The sequence below is a fragment of the Sapajus apella genome, unplaced genomic scaffold (genome assembly GCF_009761245.1).
Source record: "Sapajus apella isolate SASKATOON/1434 unplaced genomic scaffold, GSC_monkey_1.0 scaffold89, whole genome shotgun sequence".
Lineage (NCBI taxonomy): Eukaryota > Metazoa > Chordata > Mammalia > Primates > Cebidae > Sapajus > Sapajus apella.
Window position 1 is genome coordinate 2,529,831 of NW_022437029.1, and position 24,834 is coordinate 2,554,664.

The following is a 24,834-nucleotide window of genomic DNA, read 5'->3' on the forward strand; positions in this document are numbered from 1 at the left end:
TTCTCCTTGAAGAGGTCCTTTACATCCTTTGATATTTGTACTCCTAGGTATTTTATTCTCTTTGTAGCAATTGTGAATGGGAGTTCACTTTTGATTTGGCTGTTTGTTATTGGTGTATAGAAATGCTTGTGATTTCTGCACATTGATTTTGTATCCTGAGACTTTGCTGAAGTTGCTTATCAGTTTCAGGAGATTTTGGGCTGAGAAGATGGGGTCTTCTAAATATACAATCATGTCATCTGCAAATATAGACAATTTGACTTCCTCTTTTCCTAATTGAATACACTTTATTTCTTTTTCTTGCCTGACTGCTCTGGCTAGAGCTTCCAATATTATATTGAATAGGAGTAGTGAGAGAGGGCATTCTTGTCTTGTGCCAGATTTCAAAGGGAATGCTTCCAGTTTTTGCCCATTCAGTATGATATTGGCTGTGGGTTTGTTGTAAATAGCTTTTATTATTTTGTGATATGTACCACCGATTCTAGTTTATTCAGGGTTTTTAGCATAAAGGGCTGTTGAATTTTGTCAAAGGCCTTCTCTGCATCTATTGAGATAATCACGTGGTTTTGTCTTTGGTTCTGTTTATGTGATGGATTATGTTTATTGACTTGCATATGTTGAACCAGCCTTGCATCCCCAGGGAGAAGCCTACTTGATCATGATGAACAAGCTTTTTGATTTGCTGTTGCATTCTGTTTGCCAGTATTTTATTGAAGATTTTTGTGTCAATGTTCATCATGGCCATTGGCCCGAAGTTTTCTTTTTTAGTTGTGTGTCTGTTCAGTTTTGGTATCAGGATGATGTTGGTCTCATAAAATGAGTTTGGGAAGATTCCCTCTTTTTGTATTGTTTGGAATAGTTTCAGAAGGAATGGTACCAGCTCCTCTTTGTATGTTTGGTAGAAATAGGCTGTAAACCTGTCTGGACCTGGGCCTTTTTCAGTTGGTAGGCCATTAATTGCTGCCTCAACTTCAGCCTTTGTTATTGGTCTATTCAGGGATTCAACTTCTTCCTGGTTTAGTCTTGGGAGAGTTGTTAAAGAAAAAAAAGAAGAAGAAAGAAAGGAGCAAAAAAAAATACAGCAGTCTCCCCTTAACTGCAGTTTTGCTTTCTACAGTTTCAGTTACCTGCAGTCAACCACAGTCCAAAAGTATTAAATGAGAAATTCCAGAAATAAACAATTCACAAGTTTTAAATTGTGCACCATTCTGAGTAATATAATGAAATTTTGTGCCATCCAAACTGTCCCGCCTGAGACATATATGAATCATCCCTTTGTCTAATATACATCATATACACTACCTGCTCATTACTCATTTAGTAGCCATCTTGGTTGTCAGATCAATTGTCATGGTATCACAATGCTTGTGTTCAATTACCCCTTATTTTACTTAAAAATTGCTCCAAAGCACAAGAGTAGTGATGTTGGCAACTGGGAGATGCCAAAGAGAGACAGTAAAGTGTTTCCTTACATGAAAAGCAGAGTGAAAAGTGAAACATTTTTGACTTAATAAGGAAAAAAAAATAAATCATATGCTGAGGTTGCCAAGATCTATAGTAAGAATGAATCTTCTGTCCATGAAACTGTGCAGACAGAAAAAGAAACTCAAGCTAGTTTTGCTGTCACACCCCAGACTTTATCATAGGCATGTATATAACCATAAAAATACAGCATATATAGGGTTTGTTACTGTTTGCAGCTTCAGGCATCCATTGGGGCTTTGGAACATATTCCCCACAAATCAGGGGGAACTACTGTAAGGGCTGAAAACTTCCCATATCTGGGGAAACATATGAACATTGAGGTATATGAAGCTCAAAGGTCTGTAATCAGGTTCAACCCAAAGAAGACTTCTCTCAGATGCATTATAATTAAACTGTCAAAAATCAAAGAGAGAATCTTTAGAACTGCAAGAGAAAAGAGTTTCCTCATATATAAGGGAAACACCATAATGGTATCATCAAATTTCTCAAGAGTTATATTCCATGTCAGCAGACAGTGAAATGATATATTCAAATTGCTGAAAGAAAAAGAAAAAGCAGTGTCAGCCAAGGATACTTTACCCAGCAAAGCTGTCCTTCAGAAATAAGGGAGAAATAAAGACTTTCCCCAGATAAGCAAACTCTGAAATAGTTCATCACACTAAATGAGCCTTATGAGAAATGTTAAAGAGAATTCTTTGAACTAAAACAAAATGCTAATAACGTGAAAACACATCTAAAACTCACTGGCAAAAATAAGTATATAGATAAATTCAGAATACTCTAATACTGTAATGGTGGTACAAATCACTTATAATTTGAGTAAAAATTCTTTGGTTAAAATACCAAACTAGTGTGTGTGAAAAGAAAAAAAAAAAAAAAAAAAAATATATATATATATATACACACACACACATACATACATATATATATCTCTACAGCTACAATAATTTGTTGATGAATACACAATATAAAAATATGGAATTCCTGGCATCAAAAAATAAAAAGGAAATTTTCAAAAAAATATATAAAAAGGCTGGGCACAGTGGCTCATGTCTGTAATCCCAGCACTTTCGGAGGCTGAAGTGGGAGGATCCCCTGTGGCCAGAAGTTTGAGACCAGCCTGGGCTATATAATGAGACCCCATCTCTGCAAAAAAAAAAAAAAAAAAAAAAAATTTTTAAATTAGCCAAGCATGGTGGTGTACACCTCTGGTTACAGCTACTTGGGAGGCTGACGCAAGAGACTCACTTAAGCCCAAGAGGTCAAACCCAGGAGCACTGAATATGGTGCTGTATTCACACCAGTGTACTCCAGCCTGGGTGAGAAAGTGAGACCCTGTCTCAAAAAAACCCCACAAAAACATTAAAAGTGGAAGGGGAATAATAGTGTAGTGTTATGGATTGAAGTTAAGTTGTTACCAGCTTAAAATAGACTTTTGTTAAGTATAAGATATTATAAGAAGGCCTCATGGTAATCATAAAGCAAAAACCTACAGCAGATATACAAAAGATAAAGATAAAGGAATCAAAACCTACCACTATAGAAAATCCTAAAATCACAAAGGAAGGCAGCAAAAGAAAAAGAAAGGAAAAAAGGATATATACAAAACAGCCAGGAAACAATTAACAAATGGCAATAGTAAGTCCTTACCTGTCAATAATTACCATAGTGTAAATTCTCCAATCAAAAGACATAAAGTGACTGAATGGATAAAAACAAGACCCAAAAATATGCTGCCTACAAGAGACCCACTTCACCTGTAAGGTCACACAGACTGAAAGTGAAGGGATGAGAAAAGGTATTACATGCAAATGGAAACCAAAAGAGAGCAGGCTAGGCATATCTATATCCAATAAAACAGACTTTAAATAAAAAACTGTAAAATAAGACAAAAATCAATATATAATGATAAAGGAGTCAATTCATCAAGAAAATAATTGTAAACACATACATCCAACACTGGAGTACCTAAGTAATATAAAGCAAATATTAATAGATATGAAAGGAGAGATAGACATCTATAAACAACAGGAAACTTCGATACCCCATTTTTAACAATGGATAGATTTAAGCAGAAAATCAATAAGAAGCACTGGATTTGAACTACACCACATAGACCTAATAAACATATACAGAATACTCCATCCAACAGCAGCAGAATACACATTCTAATCAAGTACATACAGAACATTCTCCTGGAGAGATCACAGCTAGACCACAAAACAAGTTTTAACAAATTTAAGAATACTGAAATAATATCAGGCATCATTTCTGACCATAATGGTATGAAACTAGAAATCAGTAACATGAGAAAAACTAGAAATTAACAATGTGTGGGAATTAAACAACATGATCTGGAAAACTCAATGGGTCAAAGTAGAAATCAAAAAGAAAACTTAAAAAATATCCTGATACTAACAGAAATGGAAACACAACACAGTAAATTTATGGGATGTAGAAAAAGCAGCCCTAAGAGGGAAGTTTATACTAATAAACATCTATATTAAAAAAGGAAAAATACCTCAAATCACCTAACTTTACACCCCAAGGAACTTGTAAAGAAGGTCAAACTAAACCTAAAGTTAGTAAAAGGAAATAACAAAAATCAGAGCAAAAATAAATGCTCTGATAGGTAACACAATAGTGAAAAGCTAAAATCTTTTCCTCTAAGATCAGGAACAAGACAAGGATGTCCACTCTAATAATTTTTATTCAATATAGTACTGGAAGTCCTAGCAAGAGCACTTAGGCAAGAAAAAGAAATAAAAGGCATCCTAATATAAAAAAAAAAAGAAGTAAAATTGTCTCTGCTGGCAGGTGATATGCTCTTATACACAGACAACTCTAAAAGCTACACCAAAATATTACACAACTAAGAAACAAATTCAATAAAGTTTCAAAATACAAAATCGACACACAGAAATCAGTCACATTTCTATATAATAACAGCAAACTATATGAAAAAGAAATTAAGAAAAAATCCTATTTATAACAGAATAAAAAAGAACAAAATACCTAGGAATTTAACCTAAAAGGTAAAAGATCTGGACTCTGAAAACTATATAAACTATTGATGAAAGAAACTGAAGACACAAATAAATAGAAAGGCATCCCATTCTTTAATGAGATGAATCAGTATTGTTAAAATGTACAAACTACCCAAAGCAATCTACAAATTCAGTGTAATTTCCATTAAAATTCCAATGGAATTTTTCACAGAAATAGAAAAAAAGCATTAATTCATATGGAACCTCAAAAGATCCCATATAGCAAAAACAATCTTGGGCAAAAAGAACAAGGCTACAGACATCACCCTTCCTGATTTCAAATTTTATTAACAAAGCTAAAATAATCAAAACAGCATAGTTTTGCACCAGCACTGCATTAGTGTTTCAATAGTTACATAGTCTCACCAACACTTGGTATGTGGTATCTTTTGAATTTTAGAAAAAATGCAGCTGGAAAAGCTGGAAGAAGAAGAAGAAGAAGAAAGAAGAAGAAATAATAATTAGATCCTTAACTTATACCATACACACAAAAGTCCATCCAAAATGGATTAACAAATTAAATGTAAGACCTAAAACTATAAAACACCAAAAACAAAACAGAAGGAAACTCCATGACACTGATCTTGGCAATATTTTTTTTGTATATGATACCAAAAGCACAGGAAATAAAAGCAAAAATAAACAAGGAGGCCTACATTAAACTAAAAGGTTTCTGCATAGCAATGGAAAGAGCAAATGAAAAGATGACCCACAAATGGAAGAAAATATTTGCAAAATGGATTTCTGATAAGAGGTTAATATAAAAAAGATATGAAGAATTTATACAATTTAATATGAATACAAATTACCTGATTTAAAAATGGGCAAAGGACCTGAATAGACATTTTTCCAAGGAAGACATTCAAACTGCTAACAGATACATGAAAAGATATTCAACATCACTAAACACCAGGGAAATGAAAATCAAAACCACAATGAGATATCACCACATACCTTTAAGGATAGCTATTATCAAAAAGACAAAAGAGAACAAATATAAACAAGGATGTGGCAAAAAGGAAACCTTTACACAATGTTGGCAGGTATGTAAATTCGTGCGGTCATTATGGAGAACGGTAAGGAAGTTCTTCAAAAAATTAAAAATAGAACTGCCATATGATCTAGCAACCCCACTTCTGGGTATATATGCAAAAGCAATGAAATCACTATCTCAAAGAGATATCTGCACTCTCATGTTCATTGCAGCATTATTCACAACTGGCAAGATATGGAAGCAACCTGTAACTGTCAATGGATAAATGAATAAATTGTGGTATATACAAAATTGAATATTATTCAGTCATAAAAATAGAGGAAATATTGCCATCTGTGACGCATGGATGAACCTGGAGGAAGTGAAATAAGCTAGACATGGAAAGACAAATACTGCATGATATCCACTTATGTGTGGAATCTAAAAAGTCAGACTCACAGAAACATAGTAGAAGGGTGGTTACTACATGTCAGGGAAAATGCGGAGAAGTTGGCAAAAGAATACAAACTTGCAGTTATAAGAGAAATAAGTTCTAGAGACCTGATGTACAGTTAATAATAATGTACTGTACACTTGAAATTTTCTAAGAGAGTAGATTTTATTTTAAATATTATCACACAAAAAAAGTAACTCTGTAAAGTGATGGATATAACAATTAGCTTGCTTGTAGTAATCATTTCACTATATATACATATATCAAAATATAATGTTGTACATCTTGAATACATATAATTATTATTCATCAATTCTACCTTGACAAACTAAAAAAAAACTCTAAAAAAATTAAAAACAGAATTATCACATGATCCAGCAATCCCACTGCAGGGTATTTATCCAAAAGAATTGAAATCAGGACCTAGAGGAGAGATGTGCACTCCCATGTTCACTGTAGCATTATTCATAAGAGCCACGAGATGGAAACAAATGTCTATAAACACATGAAGATATAAAGAAAATGTTATATAAATACAATGAAATATTATTCATCCTCAAGAAAGGAAGAAATTCTGTCATATGCTACAACATGGATCAACATTGGCATTATGCTAAGTGAAATAGCACAACCAGAGAAGGACAAATACTACTCAATACTCCACTTACGTCTCTTAATAGTTAAATTCAGAAACAGAAAGTAAAATGGTAGATGCCAGGGGCAGACTAGAGGGGGAAATAGGGAATGCTGTTCAAAGGATACAGAGGTTCGGTTATGTAATATAAAAAACTCCAGAGATCTACTTTACAACACTGTTCTTACACTTAACAATACCAGTTTATACACTTAAAAATTTGTTAAGAGAGGCCAGGCCCAGTGGTTCACACCCATAATCTCAGCATTAATATAAGTGTGAACTACCATTTTTCTTTTTCCTTCAAGTTCCAGGGTACAAGTGCAGGATGTGCAGGTTTGTTACATGGGTAAACATGTGCCATGGCGGTTTGCCGCACAGATCAACCTCTCACCTAGGTATTAAGCTATTATTATTTTTCAGTGTTCATAGATGCAATGAAATTAAACCTTACTGAATCTGTAGAACCTCTGTTTCTGACATCAACAGATACTAAAAGCAAAACCACTAACGTAGAGGTCTTCAAAAACTCATTCTCCCAAGCTTACCACTGTAGGCTGCTTCAACTGATATCTTCGGCTACCAAATAAGTACATAAGAAAGGCTAAGTATAGTACTAAGCATTCAATTAACAGATGTTCCACCACATGCTCCTATTTCTCTGTCATGGCCTTTCATTATATTCAAAATCACCCTTTTTCTAAGCAACTGCCAAACCTGTGCTTTGTGTTTTCTTATACTGTTCATATCCCAGAATAGAATTTAAAGTTATAAAGGTAAACAAAGTCAAATATATTCCATACCTAGAAGAGCTCTGTAAAAGCTACTTCAGTTAAAAGTTGAAGTTTTTTGCAAATGTAAGGTAAGATTACTAAAAGTGTGATTCCTAGTTAAGAGTAGCATTGCCAGTCTGTGACTGACCTGAGGAAAATTGTTCACTGCACATTGAGGTTCCTACAACTGCTTTTCAATAATCCTCTCAGAAACTGAACTTAACAAATAATTTTCGTTATAAAATACACTATAAGAAGCAGAGCTATAGTTATAATAAACTGTTGGTTGTTTAAAGGTAATTTAGTTTACCTCAAAGAGTTATTCTCTGCTTTTTGTCTGCCAAGTTCACTTTCAGTATCCATTGCCTTTCTGGCTAGTGATTTCATTTCTTTTTCCACAGTGCTTATGGTTTCCTTCATCAAAGTCATATTTGACATTTGCTCCATACGTTCATCATCAAGCTATACAAGTAGAATGACAAGGTTACTGACATCACTAAAAATGCCTTAGTAATCTTCCTAAAGGGACATATTCCCTCTGTACAAATTGGTTTATAGCAAGATTGACGTGATGAGATGATCAGGTTAGACCTGACTGCTGTAGAAGGTTTTATGGATAAGGTGTTGTGAAGTGGGACCAAGAAGTCACTGCAAAGCTTTTCTATAAAGCTTATCACAGTATATCAGTCTATATTTTTCAGTCTGGTTCAGTTTTACTATAGTATACATATCCTATTTGCAAAAGGATTTTTTTGCCCAAAATTAATAAATTATGTAGGATTACATAATTGTACATATCATGTAGGATTATAAAAATAAAAAATGTTTTCTCTTGTCTAGTATTTTTTTTTTTGAAAGGGAGTCTTGCTCTCTCACCCAGGCTGGAGTGCAGTGGCGCATTCTTGGCCCACTGCAACCTCCACCTCCCAGGTTCAAGCAATTCTCCTGTCTCAGCCTCCCAGGTAGCTGGGACTACAGGAACATGCCACTATGCCCGGCTACTTTTCATATTTTTAGTAAAGACAAGGTTTCACCGTATTAGGCTGGTTTCAAACTCTTGACCTTGGGTGATCCACCTGCCCCAGCTTTCCCTAAGTGCTGGGATTACAGGCGTGAGCCACCACGTCCAGTCCCTGTCTAGTCTAGCTTTTTATTCATTATAAATATAATGAATGATTCATTTATAAATATATTCTATTTGGTAATAGAAAGTTAAATTCCCTTAATTATGTTTATATAGTGACAATATCATCAACACATATTCATAGCACATAAAATCTTTAGGAAAAATGTGATGTTTCACATTTAAACTCAGTTTAAATATATTTTGCTTATAATTTTTACTTCATCATAATTTTCTCTATCTTATCCATTCTTTAGGTAGAAAAACCCATTTTCTTTCCATCTGGCAATATTATCTTTAACAAAATATGGAGATGAGAAGGTTGCTAAGATCCCTGAAAATTAATTCCTAATGATTTTTTTAAGTACATACTTTGCAACCTAACAAAAACAAAAAAAAATTTACTCACATTTTTAGAAGGAAATAAGCAAGTAAAAAAGTGACAATTTACACCATAAAATACCTTAAGTATTTTAGGACTATAAACACTATCTTAGAGAAATAAAAAAAACTTCTCTGAACACAGAAAAAGGGGAAAGGGGGAAGTCATTGAGTGTTTATAGCCAGAAGAGATTTTTTTTTTTTTACATTATGAACTGTACACTCCAGCTCCTCTATCCTTTGTTCCAGGTGAGCCTTCTCATTAAATGCTGTCTCTTGAGCAATCTGTTTAAAAAGCAAAAATAAAATGAATTCAATATCCCTGCATTTGTGTTTCACATATGTTCACATAAACAAAATCCTTTCCAACCTTTAGCCTTTCCCTTAGACTATCTCGTTCTGTGGTCATTCTTCGTAAATCAGTGAAGGCTACATCTCTTTCAGTCTCCACTCGCCGAAGAATAGCATGTGCTGTTGTTGATTTAGGATTCTTACAGCTTTTCATCATTTCTCGTCGAAGTCGGGCAATTTCTTCCTGTGCCTATTATTGAAATCATAGAATTTGGTTTAACAAGCTTTAGAAAACATAAATATAGCCATCTTATATCTAGGCAGTAAAAAGGCAAACCTACCTCAACATGCATGCAGCAGGGTAATGGTATGACTTTTATTTTAAAATGAGTTTATACAAATAAATGAAAATGGATTTATTTAAATAGAAGTTCATGTTACAATATCTTTGCCAAAAGTTTAAACTAAAATTAATTTGCAGGAAGTCATTGCAACAGAGAATGTTTTGCTAAAAAATATATTTGGTATACTCTATTTATTCATTTTGTGATATAAATTTAAATTCAGCACAATTTAGGCAGACTACTGGTTTAATGAATATTATCATAGTGTTTCAGTCTTTCTAAATATAAATGTATATGCCATTTCTATGTCTTGATTACTTTTACTCTGACAGAAAGGCCCACCAATCCTTACTGATAACCCAACATACTCTTTGCACATCTGTTCAACCATCCTTGGGTACCAAATCTATTCCACACCTGCAGATTATTTAATATCCTAGTTTGCTGCACACATCTCCTTATCTTCCTTCCTCTTGATTTTGATCACTGTCTATTCAGATAGTCTCTAAGCCTCAGAGGAAAATATGTTACTTCTCAATTTACATAGCTAAGCCTTCACCAGAAGCCCAAGCCTCATCTCCTAAAATGTCTTCTACGATCTCCCTGACTCAATTATAATTATTTCTTCTCATCTTGAATAGCACCCTCTTCACTGGCACTTTCTCCCCTGCCTTCTGTCATGTACAGGGCTCCCTTATCTTGAAAACCTGTCACTTGACCTGCTGACCCATTTACCATCCTATGCCTCTTCTTCCTTTGACACATTAAAAAAGTCCCATGGTAACTATTGCCAGTAGTTCCTTACCATCTACTCTATCATCCCAGAATAACCTGGCTCACACCGTCCCACCCTCTGTGGAATTTCAACTAAAGACCTAACCAGATATAATGGCCTTTTTTCAGTTCCTGTTCTCCTTGAGATTTCAGTGGTATCTATTGCTATTTACAACATCCTTCTTCTTGAGATTCCTTCCTCCCTTATAACACTGTTCCTCCCTAGCTCTCTGTCATCTTTGTCTCTTTCAAAGGTTCCCTCTGCCTCTTGAATATTATATATTGACTTTTCTGCTCTTCTATGTACAGCTTTCTCATTCAGAGACTTCATTCACTCTGAATGCTCGAAACTCACCTGTAAGCAGATGACTTCCAAAGCTACCTATTTAACTCTTGCCTCTCTCTACTCCAGTCCCACATTTCTTACTGCCTGATGGCAATTATCACTAGAATGTGCTACCATCATCTTACTCTTTCTGTCTGAAAACAAACTCACATCTCCTCCTTCAAACCACCAATGACTCTCCTATTTCTCCTTTTATTATCACAATACTGAGTCATTCAAGACAGAATTTTAGTCATTGCCATTCAATCCTCCTTCTTCCTAAAATCAAATCATGTCAAATCTTCCTTCACAGTGTCTTTTGCATCTGTCCCTGTATTTATTTCCATTGAAAGCACCCTTGCTTAGTTCCTTAATGTCTTATATGTACACTACTGTAACAGCCTTCTAAGGAGGAGTCCATGGTCTCACTCTCCTCCAATTCTCTCAAAGGAGAAATTGTTATATAAAAAGATAATATAGAAAGATTATGTGAGAAATAAAAAATTGTCACAAGGTTAAAATTGTAAAAATGCTACTTTGGTCATATTTTGCCTTTAAAAAAAAAAAAAAAAGATTGCTGCTTATAAAGCAAAATATAAACTCCATATAAGGCCCACAGAACAGGCTCTACCATTTAGTCCAGAAGTCAGCAAACTATGTATAACTCACAGGCCATCTCTAACCTGTCTCCTGACTTCGTAGGTTTATAAGTGGAGAAATATTTTCACATTTTTAAATGGCTGGGGAAAATATCAAAAGAATATTTTATAACAAGTAAAAATAATGTGAAATTCAAATTTCAGTATCCATAAGGTTTTACTGTAATACAGTCAAAGTTATTCATTCATGTATTATCCAAAGCTGCTTTCACCCTACAACAATCACACTGAATAGTCACAACAGAGACCACACGGCCAGCAAAGCTGAAGATATTTTTTGTCTGGATGTTACAGCAAAAGTATAATACCATTCCTTTAGTCTGGAATGTTCCTTTTAGCCCCTTTTAGGATAACAGAAACTTCACTGGTTTTTCAGGGCTCAAACGTCATATCTTCTAACAAAGATTTCCTTGATCACCATATCTAAAAATGCCCACTTCTTTTATTTCTTACAATATATTCTAGACCACTTTAGTAATAAAAATCAATAAATACAATATACTTTATCTTCCCAACTAGACTGTAAATTTATAGAAAAACATGATCAGCATCTTATCATTTTTCTATTCCTTAGAGTAGTAAGCCTAGAACCCTGTTATATAGTAGCTATAATTCGTTAAAAACTTGTGATACTTTTAAAAGAAGTTATATGGGTGATTTATATGATTTAATACTTGTTAGGTAAAGAAGCTATTTGATTAATAAAACCTATAAAATTTTAAGCTAGAAAGCAGAGATAAACTAAACATTTATTTTATTCTCAAAAATTAAGTTCCCAAAATGATAAGGTGGTGTGAGTTTTTGAACTCACCACACTCTATCATGTAATGCTTTCTCCATAACTTATTCCCAAAATAAGACTATTCTTATGCATGTGTGTGATCTTTTTTTGGTTATGGAGACAACAAATGTGTGTACTCACATACCTCCTGTGTTGGAAATGTATTACATTTCATTAAGAATATCTTAAAAACATATGTAATTCCCAAATGTTAGACTAATTTGATTGGCAGGTTTAAGCACTCTCATAGATCTCAAAGAAGAATTACATACCTCTAGAATTCAATGTTATTACTTACATAATTTGTTTATTATAAGTTTACCTGTTCATAAAGAAGGAAGGTCTTGTCTCTCTCAGATGTAAGAACCTTGACATTACCCTGAATTTCTGCCAAATGGCGCTCATATTTTTCCAGCATGCATTTAAGCTCTTCACGATCTCTTGTTGTTGTCTTCAAAAGTTCTACATCACAGTTTGCACCCTACAATTATGTAAGGAATTTGAAATTCTTCTTTGATATATAGTACTGATAGAAAGGTGCTCATATAGAAAGGTGCACTGATAGAAAGGTGCACTGGTGGCAATGCACAATTTCTACTTAAGAAAACAAGACTATATAATGAAGGGAAATTATAAAAAATAAGCTTAAAAACCACATCTTTTTAAAACAGTTTCATTCCAAATTTGTCTGATTACCTCCCAAGCACTACTTATGCTGAGGATAAAGAACCAATATCAGTAGTCTACTGTGCCATCAAAGAGATCTCTGTCCCTCAACCCCTTTGATATAGCAATTCACACCAAATCAAAATGAATTATTTCCAGATTAGGTAAAACAAAGAATAAAAGCTAGTGTCTGAGCAACAAACTCCAAAATATTTGTAAGTTTCTAAAACCTACCCGGGCAGTTGGTGACAGGCGTCTTGGACTTTTAGACCTACTTCTCATCATCTTTCTTAAATTTTGAGCTTCACTCTTATAGTAATCTCTGTCGGCTTCCAAAGTCTTGACAAAGGAATCAAGTCTAGAAGGAGATTTATTTTGTGCTTTTTCAGTCTCTAAAATTATCTTGCCAAGGAGGGAAAAATTAGGCCATTATTTCAAGATAAACTATAGCATCATTTTCTTTGTAAAATTGAAAACAAACAGGATCCTTAAAAACATTTAATTTGGTATTTTTAAAATAGAACATTAAAAAAATTATATATCCATAATTTTTAAAAAGCACTTAAGATATCTTTCTTTTCCAGCATTTCTGAATATGCTATATTTTAACTAAATGCACCCACCCTTAAATTTGCTCAATAATTTTGGACAAAAAAATGGTAAAGATATTTTAGAGAGGCCAGAAATGTCCACAGACCTAGCAAACATCCTATAAATGGAATGGATTTGCTTTAGAAAAACATATGCTATTATTAAAGCATCTGTTATAACATCAAAGTTTTGTCTAATATTGTTCGATGAATGAATAAATTAACTGAATGCTTGATATTCCATATTTGTAAGCATTCCCATGAATTTCCATTCACTTTAACATATTTAGAAACACTTCTTGGACAACATTTACTTAACAATACTTTATTGGGAGAAAATTATAGATATACTTACAGACAGAGGGTTTTAAATATTTTAAATAACATTAAAATGTTTAAACAGAGCACTTTCCATTTCACATTGTTAGATAAATAAAACATTGTCTGGAATTATGTAACAAAATGTATAGCTTAAAAATATTTATTACTAAGGGGGATAAAAGTTAATGTGTAAACAAATATACTTTATATTTTAAGAATTATTCAGTCATCATTTTAAATCAATTAACAGATACGGACATTAATAAAGCCAACCAAAAGTTGTTCTCTGCCTCTAGGAAAAAAAAAGAATAGTGATGAAAGCAGCAAAAAGTCACTCTTACAGATGGGGGTTCCCCTGTGTCCCTAGCAGCTGGTGCAGATTTTAGAAAACAAACATATTTTGTTGCTCACAAAAAGATGCAATTTTTTATACTTTACTGATCAAATAAAAATAATTCCTCAACATATATTTATGAAAAATGTACTTACAGATTTAAGTCTTTTTATTGTATCTTCCAATACTATAATATTATTTTGCTGGCAAATGAGTTCAATCTGAAGAAAAAGTTAAAAAAAAAAAGTATTTAAAGATGCTTAAACTAATTGGGGAAAGAACATTTAAAAAAAAAAGAAACCATTCAAAATAAAAACATGAAGACAATGAATATTTTAAAGAAGAAATAACCTATCTCTTTTGTTTAGCTACCTTCAATGGTAAAAGATAAAATATGATTTACCCAGGATGAAATAATAGCAATTCCCTTAAATTACCCAAAGTTTTGTATAAAATGTTAATTGATAATGTTTTACCAAATTATTCCCCATAAACTGGAACAAAATATTAATACTAATTATAATTCTGAAAATAATAGGAAGCAATAAAAGAATGACTAGAATAAAATAAGTTGACCCAAATTATCCCATTCAGAAGATTGCTTCCTCTTCTGAACTCATTTAATAGCTTAGTTCAATTTAGGCCACAAAATACTTTTTGTATCAACTTATGACAGTGAACATACAAAGTTTTATAGGATAGCTACCTATAGTCATATATTTAGCATATGACTACATTATATGTTCTATAGGACAATGACTAAGTTTTTATTCAAAGCAGTAAATTTCTTTGCCAATAGCATATTCACTTAATATATTTTGAAATTCATCAACCTTTCCCTCACTATTCTAAATTTCATCCTGATCTTGCCTACATTTTAAATTTGAATTTTCTGGAATTATTATACTTCATTTGTTCTTTAGACCAAAGCTCTCTTGCACGATTTTTCTGGCAGTCATATTTTAAAGTTAATGAAATATTAAGGGGTGCTATTATTTGGAACATTTTTCTCATAAGTAAAATAGGAATAGAATATAACTTATGTGCAGTTTGGATAACTTTATAGTTTTGAATAGACAATTTTCAATGTTTTAATATGTACTGCTAAGTAGACACTAAAAAGACATGGTTCTACTTTGAATGTGTTAAGATTTCCATATTAAGTATAAAAATTCACTGTGCAAAACAGAATCTCTAGTATGACACATTCTTATACAAAATAAATTTATACACAGACATCCTACATATAAACGTAACCAATAATACATAAACTGAAGATTATGTCTAGGTATAACAAGGTATCATTAGGATAGATGTTATTTTCTTCATTTACTTTTCTATAGGGACTAAAATTTTACATAATAAACATGTATTAATTTTACAAAGATAAAAAAAATGTTGATTCCACTCTGAAAAACAAAATAACTGGCCCAAATGAAAAACTGCTAACCCAGTGTTTTCATTTACTTAACAATTAATAAATGCCTACTACATGCCTGGCATTGTGTTATGTGCTGGGTAAAGCAATGAATAAAATAGACAAAAATCTCTGCCCTCATGGAGTTTACATTCTAGCTAAAATAAATAAATAAATAATAATAATAATAATGATAGTCTAAATATATGATAGTGATTGCACCCCTCAAAAAATAATATAACAAGCACTCATGTTCTAGGCACTTGAGGTAAGTAAACAAAATAGACAAAGATTTCTGCCTTTGGGGAATCTTACATTCCAGCTAGAATAAACAATAATAAACCTAACAAATAAACTATATAGAATGCTAGAAAAAGAAGAGCAGAGTTAAGGATACTGGGAATATTTATGTAGGAACAGGTTGGTATTTTACATAGGGTGGTCAAGAAGTCCTCATTGAAAGGTGACCTTTGACCAAAAACTTCAGAGGAAAGGAAGTCAAACATGAAAATTTGGGAGACCACCACTGCAGGCAAAAGTTACAGCTATAACAAAGGTCCTATGGCAAAAGAATGTCTGGTAGGTTCTATGTATGGAGACTGGCATGGCTGGAACATAGTGAGGAAAGGAAAAAGGAACAGCAAAGTGTTACAGAGAAAAATAAAGCAAGGGAGAAAGATATGGAGTATGTGCAGAAAATGGGGGGGATGGGAGTGGGGGACAAAAAAAGACTTTACACAATGTCTTCCACACAGCAGGCTCTGAAATATTTTTTATTGAATCACATAAAAAAGTAACAATAATAAGGACTATCAGAGATTCAGTCCAATGATATAGCCCCTATGTCAATTAAAAATATAAATTGTATGAAGAAACTAATAATGGTAAAATTATAATTCTGCTTCACATTTCAAAATATCACGTTCAATTATCTGGTAAACACCATAGTAATGCATGAATGATAACTCAAGATGAGAGAATAAACAGAGGCATATAGTTGAGGTTGTTTTAATGTATGTCCTTTAATGTATGTTTTAATGTATGTTGTTTTAATATTAGAAATTCTAACATTCCTTCCTTCAAAAGCTGGAGCTTAATTTCCCTCCCCTAGAGTGTGGATTACACTTGTTGACTCACTTTTAAAGATGAGAAATTGCAGGAACTGACGAGATATAACTCTTGAGACTGGGTCATACTAAGCATTGCAGATCCTCCTTATTATCTCTTGGATTGTTGGCTGGGAGAGAGGGGAAGGTGGAGGGAGAACAAGCTTCCACAAAGAATACATGGAGCAACCCTAGAGAGAGGTCTACCTGGCAAGGAACAGGCCTGCTTCCAATAGCCAAAAGCCATCTGACTGAGCCATCTCAGAAGTAAATCCTCCAGTAGCAGTCAAGCCATGCTGTGGCCATTATCTTTTTTGTTTTCTGAAGCTGAGTCTCACTTTGTCACCCAGGCTGGAGTACAGTGGTGTGATCTCTGCTCACTGCAACCTCTGCCTCCCGGGATAAAGCAATTATCCTGCCTCAGCCTCCCAGATAGCTGGGATTACAGGTGCCCTCCACCATGCCTGGCTAATTTTTTGTATTTTTAGTAGAGACAGGGTTTCATTATATTGGCCAGGCTGGTCTTGAACTCCTGACCTGAAGTGATCTGCCCACCTCAGTCTTCCAAAGTACTGGAATTACAGGAGTAAGCTACCAGCCCTGGCCATTATCTTGATTACAATTTCCTGAGAAATAGTGAACTAGAACAACCCAGCTAGGCCACTCTTGAATTCCCAACCCAAGAGCCTGTGAGATATCAATATTTGTTGTTTGAAGCCATTAAGGTTTTGAAGTAATTTATTACATAGCAACAGCCAATAGTTAATAGTGAAAACATTTTAATGAAGTAAATGATGGAAGTTACTGTTGACCTTTAAAAATAAGACTAAAAGTAAATAACTCCCAGTGAATACATTTAATACTATCTTAATTCCAGACAAACTAACAGTACCTTTAGCCTCAGACTCTACCTCTGCATATCTAGAGTATAATCTCAAACACTAAAAACCCATTCTTTTCTCAGCAACCAAATTAGAAATCACATTTCAAGTGCTACCCTACAAATAGGAAAGGAATCTCTCCCCCATAAATATAACCCTAAAATGCATTCTTAGGATGATGACAACACTCATTGGAGTTCATATCCCCAGTGTTGGTTATGCATCTTTCTATTCTATTCCCTATTCTACTCTGGGACATTCACCGAGGTTGGTGATTTCCTCATTTCAGGGCATTCTACCATCCTAAAGGCCTTATTTCCATTTTGTTCTCTCTTTATTGTTTCCCATGTTTTCCCTGTGTCAGCAATGGTATCTCCACTCCAAGACTGCTGCTTACTGCTTTTTTACCCAATAGCTTTCCAATCCTCAAAAACACCCAACATTCCAAATTATTTATGGATATCTATTTCTAAATACTCTGCTAAGCTGGGCAAAATTCCATCTGTAAATTTAATACAGTTTTAGGTAAATCCTAGCTCTTATATTTTAGATGTTTTCCATTCCCCAAATTCTCCCTTTTGATAGCAGAGAATCCACCCTGACATAGTACTTACTCTCTCTAGAAGATAAACCCTAACAACCTTTAAAAGTGATGACTTCTAAACAAGGCTTGGTTTCCCTCAGTCTGGAAAGGAATGCAGGTAATTTTTAATTTGAAGACAAAAACAAGGAAGACATAAAATTCTTCAATTTTGATAATTTTTTTTTTTGAGAGAGTCTCACTCTTTAACCCAGGCTGGAGTGTGACACAATCTTGGCTCACTGCAACCTCTGCCTCTTTATTCTTGTGTCTCAGCCTCCCAAGTAGTTGGCTTACAGGTGTATGACACTATGCCCAGCTATTTTTTTGTATTTTAGTAGAGATTGGGTTTTGTCATGTTCACTAGGCTGGTCTTGAACTCCTGACCTCAAGCGATTCACCTGCCTGGGCCTGCCAAAGTGCTGGGATTACAGGCATAAGCCATCATGCCTTGCCCAATTTTGATAATTTTTTATAATTAAGACAGATTGAGCTCAGTTTATGATTAAAATGCAAATGAAGGATAATTATTCTTTAAAAAAATAATATTCTACCTGAAGTAGCATTAAAAAAATAAGTTAAAAAAACTTTTAAATAAGTTAACAATACAAAGGTGTATTGAAAAATGTTTAAAATATTCAAGCTACTTTTCAATATCCTTCAAATACTTTAATAGCATCCATTTGAAGATAAATAATTCAGAAGTTAAAACCAAACCATTCTTATCTAGCATTTCAATTAGTTCTAAGGACCTGTTTCAGACAACATAGTTAGAGAAGACTGTATCCTTAAAGTAATAAACTCATGTATTTAAACACTGCATTACTATGGCCAGGCACGGTGGCTCACGCCTGTAATCTCAGCACTCTGGGAGGCCAAGACCAGCTGATCACTTCAGGTCAGGAGTCCAAGACCTGCCTGGACAACATGGTGAAACCCTGTCTCTACTAAAAATGTGAAAATTAGCTGGGCATGGTGGCGGGTGCCTGTAATACCAGCTACTCATGAGACTGAGGCAGGAAATCGCTTCAGGAGGTAGAGGTTGCAGTGAGCTGAGATCGTGCCACTGCACTCCAGCCTGGGTAACAGACAGAAACTCTGTCTCAACAACAACAAAAAAAGTTGCATTATTTGACTTTCCACTGATTTGAATTTATCCTTTAAGAGTCTAAATGAGAGGTTACTGAATAAAAATACATACACTCCTAGAGTTCATCAATTGGACTCAAATTTCAAATTACTCTAACAATGCCTTCAGTAACGTTCTCATTCTGATCATTTATTGCATTGTTTTATTATATGTTACAGGAATCTTGTTATATTAAAAGAATATTAAAGAAATAGCATGTAGGCTGTGCAAGGTGGCTCACACATGTAATCCCAGCACTTTGGAGGCCAAGGCAGGTAGATCACAAGGTCAAGAGATGGAGACCATCCTGGCCAACATGATAAAACCCTGTCTCTACTAAAAATACAAAAAATAGGACTTTCGTCAAGATGGCTGAATAGGAACAGCTCCGGAGCGCAGTTCCCAATGAGAGCGATGTAGAAGGCAAGTGATTTCCACATTTCCAACTGAGATACCAGGTTCATCTCAATGGGACTGGTTGGACAGTGGGTGTAGCCCAAGGAGGGCAAACCGAGGCAAGGTGGGGCGCTGCCTCACCCGGGAAGTGCAGCAGGCTGGAGGGCCCTCCCTCCTACCCAATGGAGGCCATCAGGGACATTTCTGGTCACTCCAGAGCTCTGGTTCAGATGCTGTACTTCTCCCGCACCTTTGCAGCCCACAGACCAGGAGATCCCCACATACCAACAGGCACCGTGGGTTTCCAGGGCAAATCTGGGCGGCCAATTCAGCCAGTGCTGTGAGTTCCCAGCACAAATCTGAGCAGCAGTTTTGACTGGCACCTAGAGTGCCTGCAAGACAAAATTGCCCATACCTCTAAGAGAAAGGGGGCTGAAGGCGGGGAGCCAGGAGATGTGGCCCCGTGGGTCCCACCCCCACGGAGACCAGCAAACTGAAACCCACTGGCTTGAAATTTTCGCAGCCAGCATAGCAGTTTGAGCTGGACCCTGGACGGTATAGCTCAGTGTGGGGAGGGGTGTCTGCCATTACTGAGGCAGCTCTAACCTTACCTGTGTAAACAAAAGCACAAAGAAGTTTACACAGCAGCTGAGGGGAGCCCACAGCAACTCAACAACACCTCTGCAGGCAGACTGTGACTAGACTCCCTCCTTGCTGGAGAGGGAATCTCTGAAAAAGGCAGCAGCCCATCAGGGACTTAAAAATAAAGCCACAGCTTCCTGGAACAGAGCACCTGGGAAAAGGAGTCGTTTTGAGTTCTGCTGCAACAGACTTAAACATCCCTGCCCAGTAGCTCTGAAGGGAGAAACGGAGCTCCCAGCACAACACTTGAGCTCTAACAAGGGACAGACTGCCTCCTCAAGAGGCTCTCTGATCTCTGTATATCCAAAGAGTCACCCCATACAGGAGAGCTCTGGCTGAAATCTGGCAGGTAACTCTTCTGGGATGAAGCTACCACAGGAAGGAAAAGGCAGCAATCCTTGCTGTTCTGCAGCCCCCGCAGGTGATTCCCAGGCAAGCAGGGTCTGGAGTGGAACTCCAGCAGTCCTGCAGCAGAGAGGCCTGTTAGAAGGAAAACTAAAAAAAAAAAAAAAAAAGAAAGAAAGAAATAGTCTCAACATCAACAAAAATGAAGTCCACTCAGAGACCCCATCCAAAAATCATCAACTTCAAAGATCAAAGGTAGATAAATCCACGAAGACGAAAAGAAACCAGCACAAAAAGGATGAAAACACCAAAAATCAGACTGTCTCTCCTCCTCCAAGGGATCACAACTCCTCACCAGCAAGGGAACAAAACTGGATGGCCAATGAGTTTGACAAATTGACAGAAGCAGGCTTCAGAAGGTGGGTAATAACAAACTTCTCTGAGCTAAAGGAACATGTTCTAACCCAATACCAAGAAATCTAAGAACCTTGAAAAAAGGTTAAATGAAATGCTAACTAGAATAACCAGCTTAGAGAGCAACATAAATGAATGATGAAGCTGAAAAAAGCAGCACAAGAACTTTGTGAGGCATACACAAGTTTCAATAGCCAAATCAGTCAAGCAGAAGAAAGGATGTCAGAGATTGAATAACAACTCAATGAAATAAAACGAGAAGGCAAGACTGGAGAAAAAACAGAGAAAAGAAATGAACAAAGCCTCCAAGAAATATGGGATTACGTGAAAAGACCTAATCTACATTTGATTGGTGTATTTGAATGTGACAGAGAGAATGAATCCAAGCTGGAAAATACTCTTCAGGATATTATCCAGGAGAACTTCCACAACCTAGCAAGGCAGGCCAATATTCAAATCCAGGAAATACAGAGAACACCACAGAGATGCTCCTCAAGAAGAGCAACACCAAGACACATAATCATCAGATTCACCAGGATTGAAACGGACAAAAAAATACTAAGGGCAGCCAGAGGGAAAGGTCGGGTTACCCATAAAGGGAAGCACATCAGACTCATAGCAGGTCTCTCAGCAGAAAACCTACAAGCCAAACAAGAGAGGGGGCCAACATTCAACATCCTTAAAGAAAAAAACTTTCAACCTAGAATTTCATATTCAGCCAAACTAAGCTTCATAAGCCAAGGAAAAATCCTTTATGGACAAGCAATTGCTCAGAGATTTCATCACCACCAGGACTGCCTTACAAGGCCAACTGAGCTCCTGAAAGAAGCACAAAACAAGGGAAAAAACAACCAGTACCAGCCACTGCAAATATGTAGCAAATGGTAAAGACCATCAACACGATGAAGAAACTGTGTCATCTAACGGGTAAAACAACCAGGTAGTATCAAAATGTCAGGATCAAATTCACACATAATAATACTGATCATAAATGTAAAAGGGCTAAATGCCCCAATCAGAAGACAGACTGGCAAATAGGATAAAAAATGAAGACCCATCAGTGTGCTGTATTTAGGAGACCCATCTCATATCCAAAGACACATATAGGCTCAAAATAAAGGAATGAAGGAAGATTTGCCAAGCAAATGGAGAGCAAAAATAGGCAGGAGTTGCAATCCTAGTCTCTGATAAAATGGACTTTAAACCAACAAAGATCAAAAGAGACACAGGAGGGCATTACATAATGATAAAGGGATCAATGCCACAAAAAGAGCTAACTATCCAAAATATATATGCACCCAATACAGGAGCACCCAGATACATAAAGCAAGTTCATAATAACCTACAAAGAGACAGACTCCAGTACAATAATAGCGGGAGACTTTAACACCCCACTGTCAATATAAGACAGATCAAGGAGACAGAAAATTAACAAGGATATCCAGGATGTGAACTCAGATCTGGACCAAACAGACCTAATACACATATACAGAACTCTCCACCACAAATCCACAGAATATACATTCTTCTCAGAACCACATTGCACTGACTCTAAAATTGATCATATAATTAGAAGGAAATCACTCCTCAGCAAATGCAAAAGAACGGAAATCTAACAACCAGTCTCCCAGACCACAGTGCAATCAAATTAGAGCTCAGGATTAAGAAACTCACTCAAAACTGCACAACTATATGGAAACTGAACAACCTGCTCCTGAATGACTACTGGATAAATAATGAAATGAAGGCAGAAACAAAGATGTTCTTCAAAACCAACAAGAATAAAGACACAACATACCAGAATCTCTGGGACACATTTAAAGCAGTGTCTAGAGGAAAATTTATAGCACTAAATGTCCTCATGAGAAGTCAGGAAAGATCTAAAATTGACACCTTATCATCAAAATTAAAAGAACTGAGGAGCAATATCAAACAAATTCAAAAGCTAGCAGAAGACAAGAAATAGCTAAGATCAGCACACAACTAAAGGAGATAGAGACACAAAAAACCCTTCAAAAAATCAATAAATCAAAGAGCTGGTTTTTTGAAAATATCAACAAAATAGCCCAATAGCCAGACTAACAAAAAAGAAAAGAAAGAATAGAATAGATGCAATAAAAATGATAAAGGGGTATCATTACCGATTCCAGAGAAATATAAACTAACATCAGAGATTATTACAAACAACTCTATGCAACATAAACCGATAAATCTAGAAGAAATGGATAAATTCCTGGAAACTTACACCCTTCCAAGTCTAAACCAGGAAGAAGCTGAATCCCTGAAGAGACCAATAACAAGGTCTGAAGTTGAGGCAGCAATCAATAGCCTACCAACCAAAAAAAGTCAAGGTCCAGAGGGGTTCACAGCCAAATTCTACCAGACATACAAAGAGGAGCTGGTACCATTCCTTCTGAAACTATTTCAAACAATACAAAAAGAGGGAAGAATCCCTAACTCATTTTATGAGACCAACATCATCCTGATACCAAAACCTGGCAGAGGCACAACTAAAAAAGAAAATTTCAGACCAATATCCATGATGATCATTGATGTAAAACTCCAGTAAAATACAGGCAAACCAAATGCAACAGCACATCAAAAAGCTTATTCATCAAGTAGGCTTCATCCCGGTGATGCAAGGTTGGTTCAACATATGAAAATCTATAAATGTAATCCATCACACAAACAGAACCAAAGACAAAAACCACATGATTATCTCAATAGATGCAGAGAAGGCCTTTGACAAAATTCAACAACGCTTTATGCTAAAAATTCTCAATAAATTACGTATCAATGGAATGTATCTCAAAATAATAAGAGCTATCTATGACAAACCCACAGCCTTATCATACTGAATGGGCAAAAACCGGAAGCATTCCCTTTGAAAACTGGCACTAGACAAGGGTGCCCTCTCTCACCATTCCTATTCAATATAGTATTGGAAGTTCTAGCCAGAGCAATCAGGCAAGGAAAAGAAATAAAGCATATTCAATTAGGAAAAGAGGAAGTCAAATTGTCCCTATTTGCAGATGACATGATTGTATATTTAGAAGACCCCGTTGTCTCAGCTCAAAATCTCCTGAAGCTGATAAGCAACTTCAGCAAAGTCTCAGGATACAAAATCAGTGTGCAAAAATCACAAGCATTCCTATACATCAATAACAGACAAACAGAGAGCCAAATCATGAGCAAACTCCCATTCACAACTGCCACAAAGAGAACAAAATGCCTAGGAATACAACTAATAAGGGATGTGAAGGACCTCTTCAAGGAGAACTAGAAACCACTGCTCAAGGAAATAACAGAGAACACAAATAGATGGGGAAACATTCCATGCTCATGGTTAAAAAGAATCAATATCGTGAAAATGGCCACATTGCCCAAAGTAATTTATAGAGTTAATGCTATCCCCATGAAGCTACCACTGATCTTCTTCACAGAACTGGAAAAAACTACACTAAACTTCATTTGGAACCAAAAGAGAGCCTGCATAACCAAGTCAGTTCTAAGCAAAAAGAACAGAGCTGGGGGCATCACGCTACCTGACTTCAAACTATACTACAAGGCTACAGTAATCAAAACAGCATGGTACTGGTACCAAAACAGAGATACAGACCAATGGAACAGAACAGAGGCCTCAAGAGTAACACTATACACCTACGATCATCTGATCTTTGACAAGCCTGAGAAAAACAAGCAATGGGGAAAGGTTTACCTGTTTAATAAATGGTGTTGGGAAAACTGGCTAGCAATGTGCGGAAAGCTGAAACTGGACCCATTCCTTACACCTTATACTAAAATTAACTCCAGATGGATTACAGATTTAAACATAAGACCTAACACCATAAAATCCCTAGAAGAAAACCTAGGCAATACCATTCAAGACATAAGCATAGGCAAGGACTTCATGACTAAAACACCAAAAGCAATGGCACCAAAAGCCAAAATAGACAAATGGGATCTAAT

The 24,834-nt window shown here is 35.5% G+C and overlaps 1 protein-coding gene across 18 annotated transcripts in view; it reads right to left on the reverse strand.

Moving 5' to 3' along the window:
• TSGA10 (testis specific 10) overlaps positions 1-24,834 on the reverse strand; it is a 156,913-nt gene that overhangs the window by 103,329 nt on the left and 28,750 nt on the right. For 13 of the 18 annotated variants that reach the window (XM_032255405.1, XM_032255412.1, XM_032255410.1 and 10 more), the window contains 6 exons: positions 14,111-14,176; positions 12,945-13,112; positions 12,367-12,525; positions 9,241-9,411; positions 9,078-9,155; positions 7,677-7,828 (listed from right to left, as the gene is read on the reverse strand). In XM_032255405.1, coding sequence (XP_032111296.1) covers positions 7,677-7,828; positions 9,078-9,155; positions 9,241-9,411; positions 12,367-12,525; positions 12,945-13,112; positions 14,111-14,176 — 794 coding nt within the window. The remainder of the gene's footprint in view (positions 1-7,676; positions 7,829-9,077; positions 9,156-9,240; positions 9,412-12,366; positions 12,526-12,944; positions 13,113-14,110; positions 14,177-24,834) is intronic. The other 5 variants (XM_032255417.1, XM_032255414.1, XM_032255416.1 and 2 more) reach the window with 3 other exon arrangements.